Source organism: Pistacia vera, unplaced genomic scaffold, assembly GCF_008641045.1.
Source record: "Pistacia vera cultivar Batoury unplaced genomic scaffold, PisVer_v2 Contig367, whole genome shotgun sequence".
In the NCBI taxonomy this organism is placed as follows: domain Eukaryota; kingdom Viridiplantae; phylum Streptophyta; class Magnoliopsida; order Sapindales; family Anacardiaceae; genus Pistacia; species Pistacia vera.
Window position 1 is genome coordinate 273,013 of NW_022196187.1, and position 15,615 is coordinate 288,627.

The window sequence follows — 15,615 nt, forward strand, 5'->3', positions numbered from 1 at the left end:
CCATCTCTGGATAACATCTTTGATTTGCCCTACATCATCTGGGACTACAGCTGTTGCAACTACCCTCGCTCCACCTAACCTTTCTGATAAGGAATTTAAAACAGAAACAGCTCTAGGCCCATTGAAAATTAAATGTGTTCAATATCATTTACTATCAAAATGCAATGCAGAAACAGAAAAATAAAAGTAGAAGACATTTTTCTTATTTTTCTAATAATTTGAACTAAGTGGAAATCCATTGTTCACTCAGAACTAAACCAAAGTTTCTGCATCGTTCTCCTATGCATGTCTAGCATATTACATTTAAGAAGTGTACAACATTTTTCATGAATCAGTTAATCAGCCATGGCTCACACAACCAAAGGCCTTTAGTTAAATGGTCATTAATGCTTTCAAAAAGATTTCAAGTTTGGTCAATTCTTCAAATAGTCAAGCATTACAAAAAAGGATAGTTCTAAAGTGTTGTCAGATTATTTATAGTTCAATGCTCACAAGTAAGTTCTAATACAAGCACAATAGAAGCAAAAATAAGAAAGAACACCACCAAGATGACTTGATGATTGCCATACTATTTCCAGAATACTGTTGTATAGCATTTAGTACTTTCCATGTTTCACTTTGACAAGGAGTAACATCAGCTTGGCTTTTTACTATGGCATCAAGGAAGTGACCCTTCTGAAACAATGATTCAAAGAGGTGTATCCAGATGCTATTAAGTTTAGGTAATGATCTTTGCATTCCCAATTAAGGACACCTTAGAGAAGATGATCCCAAAGATTGAGTCATCCAAGGACATAAAGATTCTAATAATCCACTGTTTGCTATATAATGTTCCATATCTAACTCATATAAGGCAGAACATCAGCTCTGCTCTATCACTGTAGCATCCATAAAGATTTTTAAACCTACTGAGTCAAAAAGGTGTACCTAGATGCCTTTTCTTTGTTTTGCTTTTTTAACATATCTAAACTGGATGGATGAATAACTATATATACACAGGAAGCATTAAAAAAGGAAATAAAAGAGAGAGAGACAGAGAGCACGCATATACACAGATTTAGTACCTTCGATCAGGCCCAGTTGCCGATGCAACTGTATCACTTACTGTGAGAATAGCTACTTTGAAAGTGTCCTAAGAAGCATCTGTACTTGCCTCTTTGGTTGTGCTTTCTTTCATTGTAGAAGCCAAAACTGATCCTAAGCCAGTCTCAATAATACCAGTACTACTAAAATCTGAAATTGTGATGGCTGACACAGAAGTTCTAGCAGAAATTAAATTGCCACCTGCTGGCAACTCCAACAAGGAATTAAGCTGATTATATTCACTTCAAGTAGTGCCACCTTCTGGTGCATATCTTGACCTTATTATTTATAAAATTTTACCTGCGAAAATTTCATAAAATATAGATTCTTCCTGAAGAAATCATCACAGAAAAGATACCTGCAAATTAGAGAACAAAAGAGTCAAAAACTATACAACAGACTTGACATTTACTACATCTAGAAAACAAAATCAAGGAGAAGAGCAAAAAGGTACTCAGAAGTTGCAGTATCCATAAGCAGCTTGTGTAAGCTCCGGAAAAGGACCTCATAAGCATACTTTAAGGAGCTGGCTTCAGATATATGCGGAATCAATGCAGGTTGATCAATTTCCTGAAACCAAAAAAGATTCAAACATGGAACCTCGTTTGCCAGCAAATAATGATAGATTTCATAAATAGTGAAACATTTCTTTCATACACAGGAGACATATCCCACACATCACTTTTCTTCCTATTTTCTTCCTTCATTCTTCTTTCTTCTTTTTTACCCCCTGTTTAAGCACATAGCCTACATATCATCATTTCACATCTCTTTACAAAACTGTAACTTTCATAAATATAATAAATTATAAATTTAGGGACAGTTTAAGAAAAACAAAGAGTTTAATACATGTATCTAATTATAAGGTGAGGAAAGTGGGGAAGCAGGAGTTTGAAAACAGACTTCGTGACTGCAAGCACACCCAGAAAAGTAGGAAACAGAAACGACTATGAAATGTAGGGGGAAAAAAAAACTGAAGAGAGCCTATTTCAACAATATTCCAATTCTCATGCACACTGCAAAATTATAACCTGACCTGATGCCAGTTAAAATCTTAAACATAGCAAAAAGTAATATACAAGTTTACAGCATAATTCAAATTCTTTATCTTATCAGACTCCAATTTTTTGAGTATGTGAAACATAGGCTCAGATTCCTTTACTACTATTTTCTCTTGGTATTTACTTTACCAGAGCAACAAATACAAGAAAGGATATATTTCAGCAGGCATCTATGTTTCCATATTGGCCCAATTGAGGAGAATTAGATCCATTATAATCAAAACATAAAAATTTAAATGAGACTGCAACGAACAAAACCAACAAGATTGCCAATCCAAAAATTGGATACGAAATAAGTGTATATATTCTGAAATATTCCCAAGAAGAAGCTAAGGCCAAACAATCAGTGATCAAATCACAACTGACATTTGATTTACAATGCGATCCAGTGAGAAACAAACATATATACATATATCAGGGCAAAGAATATTTCAGTGAGTGAAATAAATTGAACATTTAAAATATTGATCCAATCCCCCAACAAAAACAGCAGTACGATTCTTCAGTGGTTCTCTTCCTCTTAAAAAAGACTAGTGCTTCTAGTGTCAACACCAATCAATCACCTCAACCAAATTAGGGTGAAGTGAATAAATATAAAAGAAGAATAATTCCCCAGAGCAAAAAAGCAGTACGATTCTTCCGTGGTTCTCTTCCTCTTGAAAAAAGACTAGTGCTTCTAGTGTCAACACCAATCAAATCACCTCAACCAATAGGGTGAAGTGAATAAATAAAAAAGAAGAATAATTACCTCAACCAAACTAGGGTCAAAGTGAAGCCACGGTTTGAGTATTGCTCCTTGATTCATCATCTCATTAACATCCTAATATTAATTCACTGTAAAAAATTATATAACAAAGCAAAACCTAAATACGAAACTGAACAAGTCTTAACTTTCCAAAATAAAACTAAAAAACCCAAAGATCTTGGGACAAAAACCCAAAGATCAGAAAGAGCCGTTGGAGAGAGAATATAAAGAGAAGAAAAGAATTAAGGTGTGTGTGTGGGTGTGTTTTTTGAATTATAAAGAATATTAAAGAGAGAGTGTGGATGCCTCATGCCTGAAAGCGAAAGGTACGTGGACCCAAAAGCCAAGTGGCTTACAATGGAGAATTAGGCGGATTTGTTTATTTGAAAGTAAATGAAAAAGGAAAAAGTAAATGTAGATAAATTTTAGGAGGAAGAAAAAAATGAAATTGGGATGGTGATGGTGATGGTGATGGTGATGGGCCACGAGAGAATCTAATGCTTCTATCAAATCTCTACTTAACAAACCAACTCCCTTTTCATTCTTTTGTTGTCCCTTTCTTTCGCTAAACAACTTTCCCTAACCAATTTTTTTCTCTCTTTCTCAATTAAATAAATCACTTTGAATATAATATATATATATATATATTATATATATATATATATATATATATCAATTATTTGAAATGAATATTCAAAATTAAAGAAAAAAGTGTTATTATTAATTTGTGATAATAAAAATAGGTTGGTAGATGCACATGGGACATGTGGGACATGCATGGTGATGTTGCAAATTGATACAAAGTTAATAATTACAAAAAGGGAAGAAACCTGATATGGTATCATATGGTACCATACAATAAAATTGAAGTTTTTGGGGTTTTTTGTGATTATAAGGATGGTATGAAAGAAAATATAGGTTTTTTGTAATTACAAGGATGGTGTAAGAGGACATGTGTTTTTATGCTTTATTTTCAAGATTTGGAAAATTTTTTAGAGTACTTTAATTTGGAGGAACATTCTCTCACTCACCATTTAATTTAAGATTTGTAAACCCTTGGACTATATAACTATTATGTGAAGTTGAAGACTGATATTTAGAATGAAAATTTAATCTCTTTAGTATGAAAAGTAACAATTTATAGCAAAATTTGAGAGAAAAGCTTAGTGAATTACAATTTCGAGCATGACAAAACTTTAAATATTTTCTTTTAAAATCAGTTGACATACACCTTATTAAAATCTTAATAGTTTGAATAAAATACACAGTTTTACTATAGTTAGATGGATAAGATCAATGGTGAAAATTGAGTGATTGGAAGAAGGAATGAATGAAAGTAGTTTCATAGGAGGAATTGTTAAACTGTAATTATTCAACAAAATATAGTTTGAAAGAGGAAAAACAAATAGACAGTTTTATCCATGAAGGGCAAAAAGATTCAAAATTGTTCAGTTAACCCACTGGACATATTTCAAAAGATGCAAATTAATATCTGTCAAAACTTGAAAATAAAATAAAATAAAATAAATCAGACTTTCAGTAGACATTTTGGTTAATCTTCAAGTACATAAACTATGAAGCGATTAATCTTGGCAGCAAGTATGTTGAATAATAAAGATCAGTGCAGAGAATATGTTTAAATAAAAGAAAATCAGCAAATTAATCTTGAATCTCAATGATTTTGTCTAGCAGCCAATGAATAAGCATTAGCTTGACCTTCGTAATCCAATTAAAATGCTAATGAATTACAAAGGTCAAGTAAATTTTATGCTAGTTTGCTCAAGCCCCCAAATATAATATTTGCACTATTGAGGTTGGCCTACTTCATGAAACCTCAAATCAATCGTGATTACAATTGTAATTAACTAAATGAGCATTTTATATAAAAAAAAAAAAAAAACAATCTTCAAAATATCTATATAATGCTTCTGTCTCACGCCCATGTCAATCATTTCTAGCACCTTGGCCTAACTATTTCGTGTGTTCAACACATTTCTAACCTGTTCATGGTTCAGAACGAACCGCATCTTTCTGAGGTTTATCCATATATTGAATCACAACGCAGAAAGAAATTACTATGAAGAAGCATATGCATTAGAAATTATTTCTCCCACACACTACACATTATACTGGGCCAAACTTATGATTAAATAAAATGTGTCCATTATAATACAGGATTACACACAAAATGATGTAGCAGCATACATAAGTTATAATTGTTACAGGAACACAATAAATGAGTGTGTAATATCTCAACAGACAAATGTGACACAATTAAAAAAATAAAAAATAAAAAAAATAAAAAAAAAAATAAACCCAATAGGCTCACACAACAATGCAGGGAAACATCAAGAATTAGGGTACACATGTAAATTGGAAGGTGAACTCCCTTCTGCCTTCTTGACCGTGTAGACCTCTCCCAACGCTACTTCACCAAAGCATTAGGCCCACAGGATTTTTCTTATCAGTGTAGCAATACTGAGAACTTTTACTGACCAGGTCAGCAAAGTATATCCCCTTGCCAAACTATTTTGAAAGATTCTTAAAAAGTTAATTAGTCTTGCAGTGCAGATACACCTGAACACAAACACACACACACATACACATGCACATGAACACACACACACAAACAGTGGGAGACTGAGAGAACCATATAGCCAGTTGCTGGTGCTCCAGGATGCGCTATTCTCAGTCCTTGGCTAAGTATTCCCACAAAATTAGTCAACCAAGAACCTGCAGAGTGGAGAAGCTTGCGATTTTGGTTTAGAGTGAAGCAACAGGCATATGAAGGGCACATAACAATATGAAAGTAAAAATACAGAGCAGATTTAAAGCTTACAAAACCAATTATCATTAAAAAGGAAAAAGTAAAAAGTAATAATACATGAACCGAGTAAAATACTGGCCTGGTAATGGAACTGGGCCAGTAAGGAGGTATGCCTCTAGAGGAACATATCAGCAACTACAGAAAGGTGTACTGCAACTCTGGGATATAAAAACGTGGACACATACCTCACACCAATCAAAACAATCAACAGTTTTAACCTTATGAGCCTCCTCTTTTAAAATCTTTTGTGTCCCTCCAAAAGCCCTCCACATGACCATTAGGTCCCAACTAAGACCAGAAGTCTTTTCAACCACATTTGTAACTATCATAGGTTCACCTCTCATCCAATGCATTTGAAAATGCTCGATTTCATTGTTTCCCAATTGAGTAGTAGTTGGGCTGTAGAGATAATTGTCCTGACTGTTGTCCCTATGAGCTGCCTGCCTAACTCCAAAAGTTTTTACTCCATTTTCAGCAGAATATACATGATTGCACAAAAAACATCCTTGAGAAAAAAATCCAGCGGCTTATAATTGATAGTCAGGTCCTCTGCAGTCTTAATCAGTTTTTCAATCCAATTAGCGTCAAAGATGTGTCTTAGTGCAAGTATCTACGTACCACAACCTCCATGTGCTTTGGGAGGACCCTCTTCTCTCCAATCAGGAAAGTTGCATGACGTCTTAGCGATCTTGTCTGCAGAAATTTGGCTGTCAAAATCTGTAACCTGACCATTTGCTTTTTCAGCTAACTGCTATTCAGAAAGCTCTTCTTCAATACATCCCTGTTGAAAACCTTTTCTTATTTCTCCACAGCAAGTCAGGCAGAGATCATAAGAACAATCAGGATTGGAGCAGCTTCCGTGGAAATTAACAATCGACATGCTGCAATTGTCACTGTTGGATAAGAAAAGATTCATGGTTAAAACTTTTACCATTATAAATATAATTTAAACCACTATATATAAAGAATTATGAATTAGGGTATCTTGAACTCATAATACAACCATTCAACAAAGAAAGATGAGAACTTATGGGATTGAACATGCCTGAATCTTCTTCTACACAGAAACTGCAAAAAAATTGGACAAAATAAGAAATTAAAATGAAGAATTGGAAGATAATAATAAGCGATATAAATATAATTTAAAGCACTATATATAAAGAATTATGAATTAGGGTATCTTGAACTCATAGTACAACCATTCAACAAAGAAAGATGAGGAGTTACGGGATCGAACATGCCCAGGTCTTCTTCTACACGAAAACTGCAACAAAATTGGACAAAATAAGAAATTAAAATGAAGAATTGGAAGATAATAATAAGCGAAGCTGAGTGAGGGAAAGAAATTACAACCCGAATTAACCAAAAACTTCCAACATACAAACAAAATTTCAAATCCAGCACAAATAAATTGAAACGACGTGTATTACAAAGAAACATATACACATAAAAAAGAAAATTACCTTCTCCAAATCCCTATTACGCTGAAAATCAGCCTCACCTATTACCTAAATTTAAAAAAATCAAATAAAAACATAAAATATTTATATTCAATCAAAATCATCACCCTTTGCAGGCTTATAAATACATCACAAATGAAAAACTAATCATTTCACATAATAAAACCTTAACAATTAATTAAGCTTACCTTCATGAGAATGATGTCTAGAAGCTCTGCCCTGGCGTTTGAATCAGACACCCCAACTGGATGACTGTAATGAAATGACGATTCCATTAAAACTGAAATTTCTATATAAATAAAAACAAAATTTAAAAGGAAAGAGAATTCAAAATCCCAACTCGTCGTGGCTTCGGACAAACAACAGACTCCCCCTGATCAGAGAATTCAAAACCGTGCGTCTCCTCACGCGCGCCAAAGGCGTTCTTCCGATGATACAATTGATTCATCTTCAAAAATTCGAAAATTTCCACAGAAAAACACCTAATCACACCAAAAGACAGACGAAATTCTCAATTTCACAACAATAAAGAACATATGATTCAAAAATTACAAATCCGTTCGTTTGCCGGGAAAATCCAAAATTTTCTCGAGAACCAAACGGAAAATCAAGAGATTTGCATCATCCGGTCAACAGATCTAGATCCAAACCTTGCTCTCCAATCAGGAAAGTTGCATGACGTCTTAGCTATCTTGTCTGTAGAAATTTGGCTGTCAAAATCTGTAACTTGACCGTTCTTTGCAACAAAAATTTTAATACAAAATCTATTTTTATAATTGAAATAAATAAACGGTGCGGACCTTTAACCTTTCCAAAGAGGATGCTCTCATAAACAACACACTCGGATTTAACATCTTGAAACGTCGTCTACTAAACCGGAGTGGGAGAATCAAGAGCTCACCGGCAAGTGCCGGAAGTGGGACAACTGTGACGGCTCTGGCGGTGGTTGTGGTGACGCATGGAGGAGGTGATAGAGCGGCGACGTGAGGTGTGATAGTAAGAGGCTGAGTTGCCATTAGCGGAGAGAGCTGAGACATTTTGATTATATTTGAGCAGTTAAATGGATTGGGTGAGTTTAATTTGAGAGATGAGACAGAAAATCATGTAATCAAGAGACGGTTGGGTTGATATGAACCTTTGGATGTAATCAATACCAATGGAGTGCACTTTTATTATTGTTATTAATATCTCTCGTTAATATCTTTCATTAAGTGAATGTGGATGTGAGAAATTTCTACAGAACATTCACATTATTAATAGAGCTGGGCAAGGACCGGTCCTTTGTAGGCCCAGGCCTGGGTCCGTTTGGGACTGGTCCCAAATAGGACCAGTCATTCATGGGCTTGGGACCGGTCCCAGGCCCATGAGAAAAATTAGGACCCGAACCAGGCCTTAGGCTTTGTCAGGACTGATCCCATGAGCCCAGGACCGGTCCTAAGACCGCTCCCATGGGCCTTGGACAATTTCATTTTCCTTCCTCAATTTTTTTATATTTTGGGGGCAAAACGAAATTTTATCGGGGTTTTTAATATTTTTTAAGGGTAAAATTTATAAATTTTTTAGACTTGGAAGATTTTTTTTTTTTATAAATTTTGTAAAATTTCATTTTAGCCCTCGTAATTTATATTATTTAAAATTAACAGGGGGTTTTATGTAATTTGGTAGGGGACTACATTGAAAAAATACAAATTTTTTTGGGCCCAGGCTTGGGACCGGTCCCAGGCCCGGGCCTTGGAGGAGGGCCCGAGCCCTCCTCCTTAGGCCTGGTCCCGTTTTAGGACCAGGCCTCCTAGGTCCGGTCCTTGAGAGGACCGGTCCTAGGACCGGGTTTTAGAGCTGGGCTTTTGGGCCCGGTCCCAAATGCCTAGCTCTAATTCTCAATGACAACGCATTGCATTTGTGTACTTATTATTAATTCACATCTGTTTGATGCTTGATTTTGACAACAACGGATCGCACGTGAGAAATGCTAAGCCGACTCAGAAGACACACGTGTATATGGATCGAATAAGAGATGAAGAACAATATTTAAAGTGGTTCGGATGTTTAAACAAGCGAATCTTACGTCCATTGATATTGTATTAATGAGTAAGATCAAGTCGCGTCTAGCGAGCTGATTTATAGCTTTAAGAGTACAAGAGAAAGAGAGAGAGAGAGAGAGAGAGAGAAATTAGCTAATCCCACAAACGAGAGGGGAGCTCTCTATTTATAGTGGGATGAATTAAGATAATGATTACTGAATCTGTGAGTGGGTCAGATTGCCGTACAGATCCTTCTTTATGTCCCGTTGCTCACCTGCTCGAGTGATTTCCTCGACTTATGCAGGGATTGTACAGGTGGAACCTCTCCGGCCACTTGCCAGTCTGTCTCGCACCCACTGCACTGACAAGAGCATGCCGCTTACGTCAGTGTGCGACGTTACTGCGTTTGAATGGCTGTAGAGCCTACCTAAACTCTAACCGCCCATGCTAACGAGGCGCAATGTCAGCCCTACTTCTTCAAGCATAACAGAAGTCCCCTAGTTTTTAAGGTTTGAGAATCGAACCTTGAAGACTACACAATTATGCCTTGATTTGATGTGCGTTGAATGGACACTGGTCGATCCGACCTGGTTACAAAGAGACAGCGGAAACATTCCCATGCAGGCAACCTAAACTTCGATAGGCGAGAGGTGCAAACACTGCGAGGTGTGAAGCGATCTCGTACTATACAAAACCACTTTCACTTTCCATAACCAAAATGAAAGAAAGTCAACCTATTCCTACAATTGCGGTCAGTCTCGCTGCCTCTTTAGTTGTCGCCCCCTACTTGCTCATTCGCAATTACTACCACAAGAAAGTCGCCCCTATCTCTAAGGGGGCTTATGCACTCCACGACTTTCTTATGTTATGGGGTCTAGAAGACTTAATTTAGCTGCCAACCCTAGTCAGCAAGCTGAAAAAGCCCTTTCTCTTTTTCATAATAATAAGGTTCATAACTCCAACCTATACAAGGGGCTGGCGCCGCCGCTTACTAAGCGCTGGTTCTATCCCTACCAAGCTACAAAAGCGGTGGACCTCGGTGGGAATAGTGAAAGAAAGAGAAGGGGAAGAAGCAGGGTAGAGGAATTGGTCAACTCATCAGGCCCATGACCTGAAGACTGCAGGTTCGAATCCTGTCCAAGCCAGTCCATGGAATCATAGGTCAACAGAATGCGATCAGAGGCAAGCTCAACAAGCCAGCAAGCCTTCATGTTCCTCCACCTCTACTAGCTCCTGAAACCTCTCCCTCCACTGCCACTGCCACTCCACACTCGTAACTAGAACAACCGAGACTGTTCGATGTATCGATAAAGACAAACTCACGGAAAACAAACTCTCTTTAGCTCGCTCTCCTCTCCTCTCTGCACAAGCGCCACACGTAATTGGCACACATGAAACTGGTCGAATCTTGTCAACTTATGAAGTGACTATGACTTGCTGACTTTCATGGTTTACAGAGGAAAGCATCACCAAACCTTAGAGGTTAGCATCACACGAACAAACCTTCCTTTTCACTTTGAACGAGATGCGCTAATTCACAGATTGTATTGCTTTTTAACGTCTTGTTTTTTCTGTTTTGAAAATGCTGATAGATTCGTTTTCATGTCTCTTTCCCGTACATTACTTTCTGAGCTATCTAACTAGATTACTATCTTGCTTCACCCACTCCTTCATATTGAGATGAGGAGATTCGAATCCATTCGATCTAACTGTCGGAACAGAAGATCTTGTGCCCACCGGGCTTGGACTGCTACTGTTGACTAAAAAGAGAAAGCATTGGTGGAATGTACTGTTGACTGAAAAGAGAAAGCATTGGCCCAACGACTCACTGATTGGCTCAAGCGAGCGGCCCTGTGCACCGACCGCCACTTATCTTTATCTTGAGTGAGATTGTAAGCAATTGGGTCTATTTTCATTCATGCTTAGAAACCGCGTCTTTCATACGCCCTTCACCTCTAAGTCGTTTTCCAATGTCGCCTATCACCTATCCTTATCGTTCAAATGTCGTGGTTCGCTATCCTAGATCAACTACGTCGATCCTCAATCCCTCTCAGCTAAAGGCTAGAAATAGGCTCAATCGAGTACTAAAAACTTGATCTCTATCCATGCCTCTATGAAGGATAAACTGAGAATAGAACGAATGTTAGGTAGCGCAATTATGACCAACTTTCGCATTTGTTCAAGTTTTTGCTCAGACCTTTTGACTAAGTCTCCTATTCAGAATCGCTATCATTTAACTCTACCATAATTTCAAGAAAAGAAGACAAGACTTTGACTGATCCTGAACAATCTCAAACATAGACCATGGCATCTCTCTCATAAAACATGATGAACAGCTGGGTCAAGGAGGAATGGCCAAGGACCACTAAGAAGTCCCAATTGAACAAAGGTGTAAAAGGAAGGAAATGCAGAAGAAAGAGGGCTAAGATAAGGGAAGGCCTATCGACCCTATAAAGGAAGGTTTCATCTACAAGCCACTTACACTGAACTGAGAATTTATATATAAGAAATAGACAGACCTAGGCTCATCCGAAAGCATCTTTCTTTTGATCGCTCTAGCCCCTCTATTCGGCATCAAGAAAAGGGACAAGGCATCTTTCCAACAGCAAAGCAAGTTGCTCCAATTCTAGAGAGAAATTAGCTAATCCCACAAACGGGGGGGGGAGCCCTCTATTTATAGTGGGATGAATTGAGGTAATGATTACTGAATCTGTGAGTGGTCAGATTGTCGTGAAGATCCTTCTTTATGTCCCGTTGCTCACCTGCTCGAGTAATTTCCTCGACTTATGCAGGGATTGTACACGTGGAACCTCTCTGGCCATTTGTCAGTTTGTCGTGCACCCACTACACCAGCAGGAGCATGCCGCTTACGTCAGCGTGTGACGTTACTGCGTTTGAATGGCTGCAAAGCCTACCTAAACTCTGACCACCCATGTTGACGAGGTGCAGCGTCAACCCTACTTTTTCAGGCATAACAGAAGTCCTCTAGTTTTTAAGGTTTGAGAATCGAACCTTGAAGACTACACAATTATGCCTTGATTTGATGCGTTGAATGGACACTGGTCGATCTGACCTGGTTACAAAGAGACTGTGGAAATATTCCCATGCAGGCGACCTGAAATGATCTTCCTCAAGGTCTGCGACCTGTTCTAGATCCTATTCAGTGCCATAACGATGATTATGGTTTTTGACCGAGGCTCTCCTCGACCTAATTTCACTTGCGAGTTCTTTGTTGAAAGCAAAGTCATGTCGCTTCACAACTAACACGACGAAGACGAAGAATCAGGTCACTTCGCGACTGACACTATGAAGAGTGTTTAATGTAAAGACCTCTTCAGATGTTATCCGTTGCACTTTTGTAGTTGATGCATTGAATGAAATATCTTTTGCTCTAACAGACGTGTCTTATGCGCAATAAGCCATGAGCATTAAATGCAAGCCATGTTAAAACGACATTCCCTATCAGAACATTAAATGCGAAAGTAGGCGCATTTAATGTGGAGGAGGGAAACGTACGTCGCTTGAGTATTTCAACGGAAAAGAACGACGATTTGGTTTCTCGAAGCATGTCGGTCACTCTTCTTCGCTGACTAGCGACACGTGGTCGCAATCAATGGTGAGAAGCGATTTCCGCTCAAATGTCATTTGACTTGGGGAAACCCAAATGCCATTTCCTTCACTATAAAACCTCAGACTCACCTCAAGCAATGGCACCATATTCACTTCTTCAGAGAAAAGCAAGAAACTTTCGTGAGCCACGATTTTCTATCTCCCAGACTGGTGCATGCTTGACACTCAGAGCAAGAGGAACAATCTTCATACTCAAGAGGTAAGAGTAGTTCCTCTGCCATTTCATCTCTGTTTTGCTTTCTAATATCTGCCATGCGGTGACAGTCTTTGTCGGTAGTTGATGGGGGATGAAATCTTCTCCTGTGGTCTGAGCCACTGAAAATGGCTCCTAAGGAATCTTTTAGGGTTTTTCTAGGGTTTAAGGGAGAAAACATTTGTTTTTCCTCCACGTCATCGTACGAAATAGTGTACGACGACTAAATGACTCCTTCATGTCGCTTTTTTTAGACCACAGAAGAATGGACCCTTCAACAACCAGAACAGATGAGGGGACCAGCTTGCCATTGCGAGATACCCCAAAAAGTCCCCCTCAGGGGATTCTATCGACAATCACTGCCGAGGAAATGCAGAAGGTGGTAGACTAATATGCTCTCAGCGTAGAGGTTTTCCAGCATAGGGCACACACAGCTCGGAACCTGTTAGAAAGGATGGCTGCGATCTCCGAGGATATTTTTAAGAGCAGAGGGTTGACCCCTTTCCACCATTTTCTTAGGTCGGTGCTAGATCACTTTGGGATCGCGCTGCTACAACTTATGCCGAATGCGTGTATGATAGCCATCGCTATGTATATCGCATGCGGCGAAAATAGCTTGGGCAAGCTAACCGCGCTCGAGCTCGGCTGCTCATACATCCTAAAGAAGAGTAAGGACAAGGATTCCTTCTACCTCTCAATCGAGACGGGGATACATAGTTATCCCAACAACGTTGGGGTGTATGAGACGAAGTTTTTCTTCTTCTGATATGATGGCGTTTGCCAATTTCAGGAGTTGAGTAGGTTCTCCTTTCTTTGAGTTCGCGAATTTCCTTTTAGTCTTAGCGAGCGAGCTTTTTTGTTTCTTCGTAGTTAACAAGACGACCAGGTTATCGCTCCCAGAGGATCCGGATAGGATCACTACTTTCGGCTTTCTGCCCGAAGAGAGTAGCGACGCAAGACTGCACGTGACAACCGCAAATTTGCGGAAGTACAATTTCTTCAACTCTGAAGTGACCCTAGAGACCACATCGAGTAAGTGCCATAACTTTAGCCTGTTTCTTTTTTACTTTGCATGCAGCGAACTGTTTTGCTAACGATGTTCGCATGCAGCGACCATGCCTCCTATGGTGCCCAAATCACCGCAACCAAGACAATTCAACTTCCCCTGCATAGGCATCACCGGACCAGCAGAAGCAACTCCTAGCGGTCCCTCCATCGGAGGGACACTGACGGGTGCTCTGGTTTGACCTACAGGTGCTCCCTAGCCTTCAACTGTTTGCCCGAAGCGCAAGACTACGGCTCAAAAGTCCAAGAAGCAAAAGCAACTCCGGGCTTAAGAGTCTGAGTCTGAGATGGAGGGCCTAGGCGTTCAGCCCAAGAGGTCGCAGCCCTACCAAGCGTTCCGCTAAGGAGGACCTCTTAGGGGCATGATGCTTTAAAGGGTCCAAATGAGGCAAAGGGAGGCTGCAGATCCCAGGAGGAGGTCAGGCAAGGAACCGATAGAGGGAACGCTACCTGCTGCGGGCGTGGGCACGCTCGTGCTGGACTCAATGGGGCAACTTCCAGATCATTTACAGCCGGTGGTTTTCACCCCATTGGAATGCAGGCTCGCGGAGGCGTTTGAGCAATTCGTGACTGCTAACCCCATGGACCTGATGTCCACATCCTTCTAGCACCTGAGCTAGGTAGAACAAGCTGTCCTCGACGAGGACTTTACATTTGCTTTTAGTAGAAAAGAAACTAACTTTTTATTCTCTTCATTACACAGGCCTTGCTCTCCATGCACCTGTCCCTGCAGAAGGTTCAGTTGGGGGCTGCCAGGGGGCTGGTTGAGTTAGGGGAGGAGAACACGCGGCTCAAGCGGGATTTAGAAACCCCTCAGGTAGAGAGAGATTCATCCACCACTCAGGCAAATCAATACCTGTCTGAAAGGAATGATGTTCTTCGCACTGTGGACTTTCAGAAGGCCGAGCTGGAGAAGCGAGGAGAGGAACTAAAGGAGCTCCAGAGGAAAGTGGCCAGACTGACCAAGGAGGCTAGCGAGAAAGAAAATGAGCTACAAACGAACTCCGAGCGGGCCTTGCGAGCAGAAAGGGAAAGGGCGGAGCTATGGGAGATCACCGAAAAGCAAAGGTTGGCACTTGAGGCCGAACTCCATTTCACCCAAGGCCATGTCACTTTGCTGACTGCAGAGATGATGTAGCAAGAATTGGAGATGGAGAGGAGAGCTGTCGATTGGTCAATCTAGTCCATCTACTCCCTCCAGCCGAAGAACCCTACCATGGACCTGACTGACCTCCCCAAAGAGTACCGAGATGCCCTCAGCGCTATGGCGTGGGCCGAAGATTGAGAAGGCGACTCAGGGACTTGACCCAAAAGAGGAGCATCCAGAATATGTCCTAGAAGAGCCCATGCCCAAGTAGGTGATCAGTGACCAGCCTGAAGAGAAGGAGCGTGCAACTTCGGGACCTGGGGATGAGGACCAGTGATTTTCTACTTTTGTAGTCTTTCCCTGCTCGCTTATGTACTTTCCCTTTTTTATAATAAATAAAGACATGGCTTTCTTAATCTTTTGAGTCCTTACAATTTTCGTAC

At 39.7% G+C, this 15,615-nt stretch overlaps 1 protein-coding gene and 1 long non-coding RNA gene across 14 annotated transcripts; both read right to left on the bottom strand.

The window, feature by feature from the left end:
• Positions 1-353: 353 nt before the first annotated feature.
• On the bottom strand, positions 354-1,652 carry LOC116140272. The gene is made up of 3 exons (XR_004129601.1): positions 1,538-1,652; positions 1,384-1,441; positions 354-1,284 (listed from the first exon to the last, which is right to left on the bottom strand). It is a non-coding gene; the product is annotated as an uncharacterized LOC116140272 (long non-coding RNA).
• A 4,061-nt stretch (positions 1,653-5,713) lies between these two features.
• On the bottom strand, positions 5,714-8,315 carry LOC116140267. 13 transcript variants are annotated; one of them, XR_004129586.1, is made up of 8 exons: positions 7,977-8,289; positions 7,827-7,872; positions 7,517-7,658; positions 7,365-7,428; positions 7,180-7,224; positions 6,944-6,980; positions 6,720-6,784; positions 5,714-6,609 (listed from the first exon to the last, which is right to left on the bottom strand). XR_004129586.1 is itself a non-coding variant. In XM_031425914.1 (8 exons), exons 4-8 carry the CDS (start codon positions 7,368-7,370, stop codon positions 6,533-6,535), a joined length of 258 nt encoding a protein of 85 aa, XP_031281774.1. In that variant the 5' UTR covers positions 7,371-7,428; positions 7,517-7,658; positions 7,827-7,872; positions 7,977-8,315; the 3' UTR covers positions 5,714-6,532. The 13 variants fall into 13 exon arrangements, 3 of the variants coding, with proteins under 3 accessions (XP_031281774.1, XP_031281773.1, XP_031281772.1); XM_031425914.1 differs by having other exon boundaries at positions 6,916-6,980; positions 7,977-8,315; XR_004129590.1 differs by having other exon boundaries at positions 5,714-6,784; positions 7,827-7,912; positions 8,018-8,283.
• Between the last annotated feature and the right edge of the window lie 7,300 nt (positions 8,316-15,615).

Coding starts and splice junctions, on each gene's coding strand:
- LOC116140267 (XM_031425912.1), bottom strand. CDS start 7,451: ATGGAATCGTCATTTCATTACAGTCATCCAGTTGGGGTGTCTGATTCA. Junction 7,225..7,364: donor TAGACATCATTCTCATGAAG/GTAAGCTTAATT, acceptor TTTTAAATTTAG/GTAATAGGTGAGGCTGATTT. Junction 6,981..7,179: donor GTAATAGGGATTTGGAGAAG/GTAATTTTCTTT, acceptor ATTTTGTTGCAG/TTTTCGTGTAGAAGAAGACC.